The sequence below is a fragment of the Dendrobates tinctorius genome, unplaced genomic scaffold (genome assembly GCF_039654945.1).
Source record: "Dendrobates tinctorius isolate UK_male_01 unplaced genomic scaffold, ASM3965494v1 ptg000371l, whole genome shotgun sequence".
Classification (NCBI taxonomy): domain Eukaryota; kingdom Metazoa; phylum Chordata; class Amphibia; order Anura; family Dendrobatidae; genus Dendrobates; species Dendrobates tinctorius.
This window is the reverse complement of record NW_027362037.1, coordinates 845,340-860,949: the sequence shown is the minus strand read 5'-3', so window position 1 is coordinate 860,949 and position 15,610 is coordinate 845,340. Positions and strand designations below refer to the sequence as shown.

General features: G+C 41.9%; 1 protein-coding gene across 1 annotated transcript; it reads right to left on the bottom strand.

Moving 5' to 3' along the window:
- Nucleotides 1-14,008: 14,008 nt before the first annotated feature.
- On the bottom strand, nucleotides 14,009-15,034 carry LOC141075779 (olfactory receptor 5AR1-like). Its single transcript, XM_073562924.1, has one exon. The coding sequence runs from the start codon at nucleotides 15,032-15,034 to the stop codon at nucleotides 14,009-14,011; it is 1,026 nt and encodes a 341-aa protein (XP_073419025.1).
- Between the last annotated feature and the right edge of the window lie 576 nt (nucleotides 15,035-15,610).

Here is a 15,610-nt window from a genome sequence, read left to right as displayed (position 1 = left end):
CCATGGACATCTGGACCAGTGCTTGTGGCTGAGGACGCTACATTTCCCTGATGGCACACTGGGTAAACAGTGTGGAAGCTGGGACTCAGTCGGACCCTGAGACGGAACACGTGCTACCAACACCAAGGATTGTGGGCCCTGATTCAATCAGTGATTCCCCCACCTTCTACAGCAGTTCCTGCACCTCCTCACCCTCCATTTCGAAAAAGTCAACATCAGTTGTAAGCTGGAAGCACTGCAACACTGCCTCAGCCAAGCGGCAACAGGCTCTGCTGAAACTGATCTGCTTATGTGACAAACAGCACAGTGCTGCAGAGTTGATGAAAGGTCTAATAGACCCGATTGATCTGTGATTGTTGCCCCTGAACCTACAACCAAGCATGGTCATGAGTGACAATGGCTGTAAGCTGGTGGTAGCTCTGAAGCTTGGCAACCTAGCACACATACCATGACTGGCTCACGTGCTCAACCTACCCAGATCTCCTGGAGCAACTTGTGAAACTGTTTAGCATGTATGCTCATTTCGGCAAGTCAGCTACAGCTGCCGCTGCCTTGGCTGTGTGGCAGCAGCGTTTGTAACTTCCAGCTCACTGACTGATGTGCAATGTCACCACGCTTTGTAACTCAATGTAGCATATGTTGGCAAGGCTTGGAGAGCAGCAGAAAGCTTGGAGAGTGGCAGTTGTTGAATACCAGCTGCAACTTGCCCGGTGGCATTCCGGTCAGCCTTTGCACATAAGAGCTCATGAGTGGACATGGATGTCTGACTTTGAGGACTCAACCAAAATGGTGAGCGGAGATGGGCAGCACGGTGTCTCAGTGGTTAGCACTGCAGCCTAGAAGCGCTGGAGTACTGAATTCAAATCCCACCAAGGACAACATCTGCAACGAGTTTGTATGTTCTCCCCATGTTTGCGTGGGTTTCCTCCGGGTACTCCCGTTTCCTCCACACTTCAAAGACATATTGATAGGTAATTTAGATTGTGAGCCCCATCGGGGACAGTGATGATAATGTGTGCAAACTATAAAGCGCTGTGGAATATGTTAATGCTATATACTGTAAATAAAGAGATTATTATTATGACGCTATAATCAGCATAACAATCCCGCTTTTCTGTCTCTGAAATGCTCACTACTCACAATTAAAGAGGAGGATTTGCCGATGGAACAAGTTGATGGATCAAGAAACTATATTGAGTGATGCTACACAGCTAAGTATCATTTCATCTTCTCAACGCGGATTGGGTATTAATGAGGAGGAGGATAAATAGGAACTGGTTGCCTATGCTACATTTGGTACTATCCACACCACCTTCATCCTGTCTGTTCAGCGTGGAGGAGAAGATGGACAGTCATCGTCTTGGTGAGGACAGGAAAATCTTGGCTGTTGGCAGTAAGGCATACATGGCTGAGTTTATGTTCCGCAGTATGTCCCGTGACCCTCATATTGTATGCATTTAGGCCAACATACTACAAGGAGATCTTTCAATTTCTCTTTCATATGAAGGAGAGGTCTAATAAAATGTTGCAGTACCAGAATGCCCTAGATGAAGAATTATTTAAAAAATTCCCATCTGACAATGTTGGCAGCAGAGATCACAGTTCCTTGGACAACCAAGGCGTAGAGATGATTGAGAAACACATCAGATTCAGCAGAGGCAGGGAACATTATCAAAGGTCTGGAACAGTTTTCTCAGACCCTCCCATCAATCAGGACTTGATGCATGGGGTAATCTGACAAAGAGGGAAAAGTTTTGGAAGATGCTGAAGCAGTACCTTGCTGACCATACCAGCATCCTCCATCATTCCTTTGTGCGTTACAACTCTTGGGTATACAGGCTAGACATGTGGCCCAGTAAGTACAGAAGATCCTGGTCTCCTCCATATAAGGCTGAGTAGAAGCGAAACGCTCCACTGTATTCCACATCAGGGATGATGAAATAACAGTCCTTGATGCGGCTATGATAAACTAATAGCTTTTTTTCTGGGCTAATTCAAATAGATTCTATTCTATAATAATACCGCTCTTGTCTACAATTTGTGTAGGGTGAGCTGTCCCAGTAGGGGTAGCGTATCACATACATCTAGTCAGGAATTATTGCCATATAAATTATAATACTTGCTGCTGCAACCCAAGATAAAAAAATATCAAGGTAGCATCTGTTCTATTACCTATTAATACCACTGTTAGCTGCGTTTAGTGTGGGGATAGGTGGTAGGTATCATTCTGGTCACACACATCTCTTTCACAGTCCATATCTTGATTGATGTTTTCCATGCACTCATTGACAGGTTTTTTAGGGTGATCTGTACTCAGAAATTCATCAAAGCAGACAAAATTAACTTATTTTATGTGTCCATTTGCAGTATCACTGTAGCAGCTATATGTAAGAGGTAGAGGTGGGAAACTTTATGCTACCGGAGCTGGAATTACCACTTCTGAACTATCCAGTGCTTTGTTTCCATTAATATGTGGGTGCTTCATGAAGTATGTTTGGAGTCACTGTCCTGCTGGAAGACCCATGGCCTAGGATCAACAAAATTCTCAGGTCAACAAGTGCATATTTAAAAAGGAAAACTTATAAACCTTATTGAAGCACAAATGGACAATTATAAGAAGGACAATCCATCTAAAGCAGGATTTGAGCTAATTGAAGTCTTTTTCTCTCTTATACATCTTATTTGTCAGGATTTATTGGTCACCTGACATTTGTCCTTCCATGACAAGGGCCGTGCTAATCTAATAATATATTCCTTTCCCTTTTTTTACTAAAAACTTTTCAATTGTTTGAATTGCCGGTTATCTGTGTGATGTTTACCCTCACCAGGGGTAATGATATATAACTTTTATTCCTTTTTCCTTCCTTTTTATTAGATACCGTTGTTTTGGTCTTTCCTTTAGGACCTTCTTCTTGCTTATTTCCCTTTTTGTTTATCTGCCGGGACCTGCTGGTCACATGATATAAGCCCACCAATCACAGAGGGCCGGGTAGAACGCGCGCTGGTGTCAGCGTCCTGGGGATCTCCGCCCACTGCAGCCACGTCCCCCGGCGCCAGGATACCCATTTGCGGCCTCGGGGATCATGTGGGGCAGTTGGGCGGGACCATCCGTTGATGTTGTATGCCGTTGAGCGTCACCTAATACTCGCTCCCGCTCCCATTGGCTATTCATTTCATAAATACCTTCTCTGCTTTGGATGACGCCACCCCCTGATGAAGGCAGACGCCGAAACGCACGTTGGGGACGGGCGCGTCCAGGAGAGCTGTCTGCACAATGGCACAAGGTATGGTTTGGGCACTTTAATCATTTGGCACAGCCATTATAAATTCCATCTTGAGCGGCATGGATAAATACACAATCCTTTAGGAAGATATTTTCATTTGGAACCGCACAAAACTTTATAGGATTAGTTAATACAGGACTTGGTTTATACTTGCCATTGTGCATTTTTTTGCCTATTAGGACACTTTTCCATTTTTTGTCCATATAAATTATCCTTAATTACTACCAAAAAAAACCTCTTTTAGTATATGGTTGTATGCCTAAGCCCATTATATTTATGTTGCACATTGCACTTTATATATGAATTATTTTGTATTTACCTGTGCTTACTCATGAACTATTTAGTTGCACTTTTTCATAACCATGGTATGATTTATTATTTTTTCATTATCTTTTGTAATTTTTATGAAGCTGCATTATAATCAAGTGCATTTTACTTGTGCAGACTGTCTCTGGTGTCGCCCCCTTTGGTAATTTTTCCCACCCCTGCATTCATTGTTTGGAAATGATTTTTCAATAAATATTTATAATCAATACTGGATGTTGTTCATGGCCTAGGATGTAGACCCAGCTTCCTGACACTGGACACTGCATTGTGATCCTCAACACATTAGGAGTCTTCACATTTCATGATGCCTTGCATGCAATTAAGACTCCCAGGGCCAGAGACAGCAGAACTGCCCCAAAATATCTTTGAACCTTCACCATACTTGACTGCAATTACTGTGTTCTTTTATTTGTAGGCCTCATTAGATTTGCAAAGCATAGCTGACTGATCTCCCTCCAAAATGCTTATTGAGGGCTGGCTGCTGGCCCTCTAAAACTGTTGGGTGAGAGCCACTTGATGGCCCTCTGACAATAATGAGGGAAACCTGCTGGCCCTCTAACAATAGGGAGGGCCAACTGCTGGCCCTCTAACAATCGCATGGGCCACCTGATGGCCTTCTACAGCTTGGTGACTTTCATAGTCCCTCCTTCATAAACTAAGCAGGATGTGTTTGATCATGTCTCACACACCACATGGCCAGATAAGGTATTGAAAAGTTCCTGGTGAATGCTTTTTTCACCATTGAAAGAAATGCAAATGTGCAAAAACTTAGCAAAAACACTATGTGTGAACATAGCCCTAGATGTGGAGGAGCATTTTTTCCCTCTTATTTATATACAAGTCATTATCATGAAAATCAGGTTTCTTAACATTGTTTCCAGTAAAATCTATTTTAATTTTTGTTTTGTATGCTTTATTGTCAGTCCGTAAAAGTGACGTAAGACATCATTGTTCCCAGTAGCGACCAGGGATTCAGAGAAGCTTTCAGGGTTCTTCCCTGTACTGTTCCCTTGCCTTGTTCCCATGCCATTGCAGGGCTACTTTCATCCATTTTAGCAATTTTTAGGCCCCCTCCAGACCTCCTTTTAGCCGGAAAAAATGCTCAAGTTTCCCATTGACTTCCATTAATACTCATTATTCGGGTCAAGCACCCAATCATTACGATTTGCTCGACTCAAGTAACAAGAACCTGAGCATTTTAGTGTTCACTCATCACTAGTTAATAACAAAAAAATCTTCCAGATGGTGAGGAGTATAATCCAGTAATTAAATAAAATATATTATCATTATTATTATTTCTTTATATAGCACCATTTATTCCATGGTGCTGTACATGAGAAGGGGTTACATACAAAATACAGACATCACTTACAGTAAACAAACTAACAATGACAGACTGATACAGAGTGGAGAGGACCCTGCCCTTTCGGGCTTACATGCTACAGGATGGTGGGGAAGGAGACAGTAGGTTGGTGGGTTGCAGCAGTTCCGGTGTTGGTTGAGGTGATATCACCGGTAGTGGTGAGAGAGAAGGAGGCAGCGGGGATCATTGCAGGCTGTAGGCTTTCTTGAAGAGATGGGTTTTCAGGTTCCGTCTGAAGGATCCAAATGTGGTTGATAGTCGGACTTGTTGGGGCAAAGAATTCCAGAGAATAGGGGCTATTCTGGAGAAGTCTTGGAGGCGGTTGGGTGAGGAGCGAATAAGTGTGGAGGAGAGAAGGAGGTCTTGGGAGGACCGGAGATTACGTGAGGGAAGGTATCGGGAGATTAGTTCAGAGACATATGGGGGAGACAGGTTATAGATGGCCTTGTAGGTCAGAATTAGTAATTTGAACTGGATACGCTGAGGGAATGGAAGCCAGTGAAGAGATTTGCAGAGGGGAGAAGCGGAGGAGTAGCGAGGAGAGAGATGAATTAGTCGGGCAGCAGAGTTAAGGATGGACTGGAGAGGTGCAAGGGTGTTAGCAGGGAGACCACAGAAAAGGATGTTGCAGTAGGCGAGGCGGGAGATGATGAGGGCATGCACAAGCATTTTAGTAGGTTGAGGGTTGAGGAAAGGACGGATTCTGGAAATATTTTTGAGCTGGAGGCGACAGGAGGTTGAAAGAGCTTGGATGTGCGGTTTGAAGGACAGGGCAGAGTCAAAGGTTACTCCGAGGCAGCGGACTTCTGGTACTGAGGAAAGTGTGATGTCATTAATTGTTATAGCAAGGTTGGATAAAGAAAGTCTGTGAGATGGCGGAAAGATGTATATAATACAGTGGGGCAAAAAAGTATTTAGTCAGTCAGCAATAGTGCAAGTTCCACCACTTAAAAAGATGAGAGGCGTCTGTAATTTACATCATCCCCCCGCGTGGTTCTGGGATTTTTGCTAATTATTGCTCCCACAGTTGATTTCTTCACTCCAAGCTGGTTGGCTATTGCAGATTCAGTCTTCCCAGCCTGGTGCAGGGCTACAATTTTGTTTCTGGTGTCCTTTACAGCTCTTTGGTCTTCACCATAGTGGAGTTTGGAGTCAGACTGTTTGAGGGTGTGCACAGGTGTCTTTTTATACTGATAACAAGTTTAAACAGGTGCCATTACTACAGGTAATGAGTGGAGGAAAGAGGAGACTCTTAAAGAAGAAGTTACAGGTCTGTGAGAGCCAGAAATCTTGATTGCTTGTTTCTGACCAAATACTTATTTTCCACCATAATATGCAAATAAAATGAAAAAAAAACAGACAATGTGATTTTCTGGATTTTTTTTTCTCAGTTTGTCTCCCATAGTTGAGGTCTACCTATGATGTAAATTACAGACGCCTCTCATCTTTTTAAGTGGTGGAACTTGCACTATTGCTGACTGACTAAATACTTTTTTGCCCCACTGTATGTAAGATGTATACAATATAACATGTAAGATGTATCAAATATATGGCCCATAAAACCAAATTTTCTAAGAACATTAAGTAGGAAACCCCAATGGACCCTATGAAATGCGTTCTCAGCATCGAGGGCTAGAACTAATAATGGAGGTGTTTGTTTCTTCTCAGTGAAAGACAAAAGGTTTAATGTCTTCCTTGAGGCATCTGTGGCTTGCCTACCAGTAGTAAGCTCTACTTGGTCTTGATGTATGAGGTTAGGAATAGGAATGATCTTATGAATTCTAGTATCTATTGTTTTTACCAAGATTTTTGTGCCTGAATTTCGTAGTGAGACTGGACGATAGTTTGTGATCACCTTCCCTTCGGGATCATAGTACTGATTCCCTCCAACATTTCTTTAGCAAGAAGCCCGTTCTTAACTAGCTTTGTCAAATACAGGACCAATTGTTGAGCGTGTAGTCTATAATACTATAATAGCGTGTAGACTATAATACTACTTATTTTGAAGTCCATCAGGTCCAGGAGCTTTGCCTTATTTAATAAATTTAATTGTATCTAAAATCTCTAATTTGGAACAAGTTACATGTAAATTAAGCAATTCATCTTGCTTTAATGATGGTAATTGGATATTGGGCAAAAGTCGTTAAACAAAATTTCGGAAGGTTATTTATAAAGTAGAGCAAAGGCTTCCAAAATATCCCTTGGATCTTTACCTAGTTGACCCTTGCCTTTCCTAATTGTGTTAACTTTAGTTTTATTTCTCAACTGTCCTTCACTTTTCATAAATAATTTTAATTTTTGTTATTTGAATGGTAGAAATTTGTTTTAGCTGACTGAATAATGTTATTGTATTCTTCCGATAAAACAGTTTTAAGTTCAATTCTAAGTGTGAACATTTCTTAATGCAAATTATAAAGAGTCAATTCGAGCGGTTTCCAATTCTTTAATTTTTTTCAAAATATAACTTTTTTCTTATTACATTTTTTGTGTCTGCTGTTTAGCTGAATAAATAATCCCCTCATAACCGCCTCATGAGCTAACCATAAAGTATGTACGGAAATCTGTATCATTTTCCTTATTGTAGTTCAATAAGGTATTTTTAATCTTTTTTTATATTTAGGGCAAAAGATTTATGTCTATCAGAAAAATGTATATATGAGTTCACACACCTGATTACATCGGAAAAATGTCTTCCTTAGCTAGCCGTGGATTAAGCGTCCGGCAACGTTGCCTTTATTTAGTCAAACAATCAAGGATACCGCTGGGCACACCCATAAAGTTGCCAAATATCATCACCAAGTCACCTTTTTGATGTTCATGAATTATAATAATAATAATAATAAATTTTATTTTTATAGCGCCGACATATTCCGCAGCACTTTACATTTCAGAGGGGATTTGTACAGACAATAGACATTACAGCATAACAATAATCACATACAGTAGATTATAACAAATACCAAGAGGAAAGAGGGCCCTGCTCGCAAGCTTACAGTCTATGAGGAAAGAGGGAGACACGAAAGGTGGGTGGTAACAGTTGCCCTGATTGTATGGACCAGCCATAATGTTAAGTGTGTAACAGTACAGACACAGAGGGCTAATGGATGCATAAAGCATGTGGGAGAATGATGCGGGGAACCTGGTTATGGTAAAACTTTTGGCTCTGCCACACAGGGATAGATTAGGTTAATGTGTTGAGGCGGTAGGCCAGTCTGAATAAATGCGTTTTCAGGACACGCTTAAAATTGTGGGGATTGGGGACTAATCGTATTGACCTGGGAAGTGCATTCCAAAGAATTGGCGCGGCACGTGTAAAGTCTTGGAGACGGGAGTGGGAGGTTCTGACTATTGAGGATGCTAACCTCAGGTCATCAGCAGAACGGAGGGCGCGGGTAGGGTGGTATACTGAAACAAGGGAGGAGATGTAGGGTGGTGCTGAGCCATGGAGGGCTTTGTGAGTGAGGGTAATAAGTTTATACTGAATTCTGGAGTGGATGGGTAGCCAGTGTAATGACTGGCACAAGGTAGAGGCATCGGTGTAACGATTGGTGAGGAATATGATCCTGGCTGCAGCTTTCAAGACAGATTGGAGAGGGGAGAGTTTGGTAAGAGGGAGACCGATTAGAAGAGAGTTACAATAGTCGAGACGAGAATGAATAAGAGAAACAGTAAGAGTTTTTGCAGAGTCAAAGGTAAGAAAAGGTCGAATTCTAGAAATGTTTTTGAGGTGCAGATGACGAGAGCGAGCCAGTGATCGAATGTGGGGGGCAAAGGAAAGCTCGGAATCAAGTATGACCCCAAGACAGCGGGCCTGTTGCTGGGGAGTAATAGTGGAACCACACACAGAAATGGCAATGTCGGGTATAGGTACATTAGTAGAGGGAGGAAACACCAGGAGTTCAGTCTTTGACAGGTTCAGTTTCAGATATAGTGAGGACATGATATTAGACACAGCGTTTAGACAATCGCCGGTGTTTTCTAGAAAGGCTGGCGTGATGTCAGGAGAAGAAGCGTATAATTGGGTGTCATCAGCATAGAGATGGTACTGGAAACCAAATCTACTGATTGTTTGACCAATAGGGGCAGTGTACAAGGAGAAGAGGAGGGGGCCTAGAACCGATCCTTGGGGGACCCCAACAGTAAGGGGAAGATGAGAGGAGGAGGAACTGGCAAAAGATGCAGTAAAGGAGCGGTCGGAGAGATAGGAGGAGAACCAGGAGAGAACGGTATCCTTGAGGCCAATGGAACGGAGCATAGTGAGGAGGAACTGATGATCCACAGTGTCGAATGCTGCAGAGAGATCCAAGAGAATTAGCATGGAGTAGTGACCATTTGATTTAGCTGTTAGCAGATCATTAGAGACTTTAGTGAGGGCAGTTTCAGTGGAGTGTAAAGAGCGGAAACCATATTGGAGAGGGTCGAGAAGAGAGTTTTCTGAGAGATAGCGGATAAGACGGGAGTGGACCAGGCGTTCCAGGAGTTTAGAGATGAAGGGAAGATTAGAGACAGGTCTATAGTTAGCGGCACAGTTTTGGTCGAGGGATGGTTTTTTAAGTAGTGGATGTATGATGGCATGCTTAAATGAGGAGGGAAAAATACCAGAAGAGAGAGAGAGGTTAAATATTTTAGTTAGGTGAGGGGTGACAGCAGGGGAAAGGGACTGGAGGAGCTGTGACGGAAATGGGTCACTGGTGCAAGTAGTTTGGCGAGAAGATGCAAGGAGCCTGCTTACTTCTTCTTCTGTGACTGGTTCAAAATCAGAGAGTGAGTTAGATGCAGTGGGGGAGGGAGGACAGTGCATGGTATGAGGTGATTGGGAGATAATTTCCTGTCGGATCTGGTCAATTTTTTCTTTGAAGTAATTGGCCAGATCGTCAGCTCGGAGCTCCGTGGTTGGGGCCTGTACTCTTGGATTGAGTAGAGAATGAAAAGTGTCAAAGAGACGTTTCGGGTTATTGGACAGTGAGGTGATGAGGGTGTTGAAATAGGTTTGCTTGGAGAGGTGAAGGGCAGTGTTGTATGTTCTAAGCATAAACTTAAAATGGATCAAATCTTCGGGTAGATTGGATTTTCTCCACAGACGTTCGGCGCACCTGGAGCACCGCTGCAGGAAACGTGTTTGCACCATGTGCCAGGGTTGTCGCCGTCTGCGTTGTGGTGTTCTATTTATAGGGGGTGCAAATTCATCCAGGGCAGTTTGAAGTGTTTCATTGTAATGCCTCAATGCAGAATCAGGACATGAGAGGGAGGAGATAGGGGCCAATGAAGACTGCAAGTTCTTCATAAGTTTCTGGGTGTTAATGGCCTGTATGTTTCTATAAGTCTGGACAGTGGGGGTGACCTGAGCAGCCTGGCAGTTCTTGATAGAGAATGAAAGAAGATTGTGGTCAGAGAGCGGGAGAAGGGAGTTTGCAAAATCATCCACTGCACAAAGCCGAGAGAAGACCAAGTCGAGGGAGTTTCCGTCTTCATGCGTTGGAGAATTAGTAAGCTGCGAAAGGCCAAATGAGGAGGTTAGAGATAAAAGGTGAGTAGCAGATGGGGAGAGGGGAAGAGCAATGGGGATGTTGAAATCTCCCATGATGAGGGTAGGGATGTCACAGGAGAGAAAATGTGGAAGCCAAGTGGCAAAATGATCCAGGAACTGATGGGAGGGGCCGGGAGGACGATACACCACCGCCACTCGCATGGAGAAGGGGGTGTAGAGTCTGACGGCATGGACCTCAAAAGAAGGGAAGAATAGTGAGGGTACTTGAGGGATAACCTGAAAGGTACATTTTGGTGACAGGAGCAGACCAACGCCTCCACCAGCTCTATTGTCTGATCTTGGGGTATGAGAGAAGTGAAGCCCCCCGTATGAAAGAGCAGCAGCAGCGGTAGTGTCTGACTGCTGGATCCAGGTTTCAGTAAGAGCCAGGAGGTTAAGAGAATTAGAAAGGAAAAAGTCATGAATGAAGGAGAGTTTGTTACACACTGAGCGAGAATTCCAAAGTGCACAATTAAGAGAGACAGATGGCATGCAGGGAATATTAGTAAGATTAGAGGGGTTTCTGAGTGTAGCAGTCGGGAGGTTTGACTTTCTATAACATAGGGGACCAGGGTTGGGAGCAATGTCTCCTGCGACTAGGAGAAGGAGGATAGAAAGAGTGAGCAGATGGTTAAGTGATTTGTGAGAGCGTCTCTGATGTTGAATGGTGGGACTGACTGGATCTGTGCAGTTTAACAACGTGAAAAGAGTGTGAGTGCTATACATAGGAGAGGAAAGAAGCGAGGGGCCAATGTGGATGGAGTGTAGAGAGTTAATGCCAGGGCGGTGGATGTGTGTGAATGCAGCGGCCAGGATATAAATTATACAAATGCATATGGTATATATTTGTTGTACTCCTATTGTACAGGGAGTAGATGTATATAAATGTATTACCTGTCTCCTGCCCTGTCTAACTGCCATGTTATAACTGCCAGTACTTTGATAAACTGTACTTGGATAAAGTGTGCATAAATGCCCCCTGCATAAATGCTATCCCGAAGCTATGTCTGAATATATAGGAGGATAAGACTTAGAACTTTTTTTTTTTTTTTGGCTCTCTCTCTTCTCGTTAATCAATCACACTAAATTGAGACACCAGGACCCAATAAAGTGTTGTGGTCAAATAAACACATGTCCAGCACTACATGGATCATAAAGCACTTTGAAAAGTTTCTTGACCTCACAACATAAGGGGACAAGCAGAGTAAGTTGAAAAAAACTTTATACCAGATATAAGCTTGCAGAGTTGAAAACACAGAGATAGCATTCAGGATTAACTGCTTGCTGACATTGAATGCAGACACAGGAGTGGATTCAGAGCAGAGATTGGAAAAGCTGGTTACCTGTATGAAGAGAATAGAGATGCGTGTCACATTCATCCATGTTATAACTGCCAGTACTTTGATAAACTGTACTTGGATAAAGTGTGCATATATGCCCCCTGCATGAATTATCTTTATTACTTTATTGAAAAAGGTGATCTGACCTTTCTTTGGACCAGATACATTTACTAAAGGTAAGCTATTGTATCTATTGTCGTTAATTTTGCACACAAGAATAATATACCTTCCATTCTTATCATTCATTTCTGATAATCGTTCAGAGGACACTGAGTTTTTTTTTTATAAGGATAGTAACTCCTGCTTTCTTTTTAGTGTGTGAGGATGTAAAAAATAAGGAACATTTTTATTACGGTAGTTAATTCTTGGGGATTATTTGAGGAAAATTTGGTTTCTTCTAGCCCAATGATATCCAATTTAGAATGATGTATTACTTTCTATGTCGTAAATCTTTTTTTGTTGCAGTATTGAATCCGTTGACATTAAAGGAAAGAAGTTAAGACTCCTTTATATTGACTATAACATTGGTTATAACATTCAGATAAATATACATATTGCTCAAACATTCGAATGAGATAGAAAGATTATGATGATCCCTACTTTCACCTTACATCTGAAAAAAATCCCACTGAAACAGTAATCTAACATACACTAAAGAACAAGTAAACAGCCTCCCAACAGTCCCGGAGGATCCTGATGAAATATTAGTCTCCATTGGGGTGGAGCGTCCTGGTAGCCCAACATCCGAGCCTTGTGTTGGAGATGGAAAACATGTTAATCATCACTCCTAATGGAGATTTGCAATCTACAGCAGGATTGGTTGAGATAGTTCGGATTAGATCATGTAGAACCTACTGTACATTCAAATCAGAAAATATTTTTAGTCTTTCCTCTGGACTCATAATAGGAGTAAGTTTCCCGTGATGCATGACCGGAATTTTGGTGGGGAATCTCCAATGATTGGATATGTTCTTTTGTCTAAGAATTTGCCCAATTTTCTAGAAGGATTTCCTTTTGTTTGGTGTCTCTTTTGAAAGATCTGTGTACGCTTTGAGAGCTTGCTATATTTTTTTGCTATTATTCCAAATTGAAGTCAAAATTGCTTGAATTTAGTGGAATCTGCAAATTTCATAGAATCATAGAATGGTAGAGTTGGAAGGGACCTCCTGGGCCATCTGGTCGAACCCCCTGCTCAAAGCAGGATTCACTAAATCATCCCAGCCTGTCTGTCCAGCCTCTGAAGACTTCTATTGAAGGAGAACTCACCACTTCTCGTGGCAGCCTGTTCCACTCATTGATCACTCTAACTGTCAAAAAGTTTTTTCTAATATCTAATCTGTGTCTCCTCCCATTCAGTTTCATCCCATTGCTTCTAGTAATTTGCTTCATGTAATTTGATTCAAAGTTGATCCTCAGCAGATTGTTTTAATAATCTCTAGTGGCTAATGCCCGCATTCTCCACCAATTTGTTAAGAAAGAATAAGGTTAAGTTCACACTAGGTGTTTTTTCAGCCTTTTTTTTCTGTAGCAAAATCTGATCTCTTGGCAGGAAAGAAGCTGCAGAAAAAAAAGCATGTTTTCCTTGTTTTTTCTGCTTAGTTTTTTTGCTGCGGTTTTTGTCATGCTCGAGTTGTCTCTTGTGCATAAAGTTTAGTGTTGAAAAAAAGTCAGATTTTAGCACAAAAACACTCCCAAGCCTGATACCTGCGATTGTTCAGCGTTTTTTCACCACCCATTCTTTTCAATGGGTGAAAAATTCTGAAAAAACGCTGAAAGAAGTGACGTGCTCTAGTCCAAAAAAAGCACAAAATACTGATGACAAAACAGGCTGTGTGCATGAGATTTCTGAAACCTCATAGACCTTGTTGGTACTGTGAAAACCCCAGCTGAAAATTGCATTAAAAAAGCTGCAAAAATGCCTAGTGTGAACTTAGCCTAAATCTATTTCCTCAGGATTACTTGAGTTTGAAAGTTTATTTAAAAGTAAGATTACAGTAAAATAAAGAGTTTAAGAAAGGAGTATAGGAAGAAAGATGAAAAGAAGTGTGGTCACATTAAATCTCTGCACACTGCCGGTCCATGGCCACATTTTTTTTATTCTTTTTTTTCTTGTCTTTTTTTGCTGTAGCCTCATTTCTAAATAAACTTGTGAGACCATTTTACAAATTCATTTGTTTTCTTTTTTAGATTTTTTACAGTTTTCTAACAGCTTCTGAACTGATGCTGTGATGGACCTTTTCACATCTTGGTTCCTCAGACTATATATAAAGGGATTTAGCATTGGAATCACTGCTGTGTAAAAAACAGAAGCTACTTTGTCTTGTATGGACAAGACCCTGGAAGGAGGATGTAGGTAGGTGAGGAATACAGTTCCAAAGTACATAGCAACACAGATGAGATGAGATGAACAGGTGCTGAAGGCTTTCTTCCGGCCCTCGGCTGAGGACAAGCGTGAAACTGAGAGGATGACTAAAAAGTATGACAGTAGTATAGTCGTCAACATACCCATCCCCAAAATACTGATTATGAGGAAAATTATTATGTCACAAGTAGAAGTATCTGAGCAGGACAATCTGAGGACCAGAGGAGCATCACAAAAAAAGTGGTGAATTAGGTTGAACCCACAGAACTGGAGACTGAAAACACAGGAAGTTTGTACAGAGGACTGGAAAAAGCCAACAGAGAAGGAAAGGAGAACAAAACATAGACATTTCTTCTTAGTCATTATGGAGACATAATGGAGAGGATGGCAGATGGCAACAAAACGGTCATAGGACATGGTGGAGAGAAGAAGGGAGTCTATGGAGGCCAGAGCGGCATAGAAGAAGAACTGGAGAGCACAACCTTCAAAAGTGATGGTCTTCTTCAAAGACATAAGATCTAAAAACATCTTAGGGGTTATGGTAGAAGAATAGAAGACGTCCACCAATGAAAGGTAACTGAGGAAGTAATACATCGGGTTCTGGAGGTTGGAGGATCTATGAACAATAGCCACCAGGCCAAGGTTTGCGAATATGGTGACAAGATAGATTACAATAAATAAAGCGAAGAGGAACGTTTTCAGTCTGTTATCATCAGTCAGTCCAGAAAATACAAACACGGCCACTTGGGTCTTATTGGAGACATCTGTGGTGACAGAAACATAAAGATATATAAAATATAACCAGAATCCTAGGAAGCAGATGTACTGCATAGTGCACATTGGTCCCGAAATCCTAAATATGAGTCCAGGATTGCAGTCACCAAAACGCTTTTGAGTTGTTTTTTTTCTCTCATGGCCCCAATTTTTTTGAACTTCTTGCATTTTATAAGGTATTGCTTTTGAGATTAACGTGTTGAATCTATTTTAGCCTGAGAACAATTGAACCTGTCACCTCCAGATAAGCCATTTTCCTGTAGATGTACCGGTAACTACCGTGATAGTCTGAAGGCAAATGGCATTTACAAACTGTGTAGAGGGTTTACTGCAGCAGCGGCTGCAAGGAGAAAATGAAGTTTTCTTCCCCCTGCAGCCTCTCACTTTCAGGCATTGGGGCGGTGCATAGAGCGGTTACAGTTACCGCTAATTATACTGTGAGTGCGCTGTAATCACTCTCCAACACATAGACTGATAGCCAGCCGAGCAGGGGAGTGAAAACTGATTTGTTTGTTCTTATTGCCATCCATGGTATCCATAACATCCTTCTCCAGAATCACATTTTGAAAGCGTCAATTCTGCTATTTGCTTCAAATAACTTTGCTGTAAATTGAATTTCTTTGCCAAAATCAG

What these genes read in the sequence shown, in the direction of transcription:
- LOC141075779 (XM_073562924.1), bottom strand. Translation starts at nt 15,034, where the DNA reads ATGCAGTACATCTGCTTCCTAGGATTCTGGTTATATTTTATATATCTT.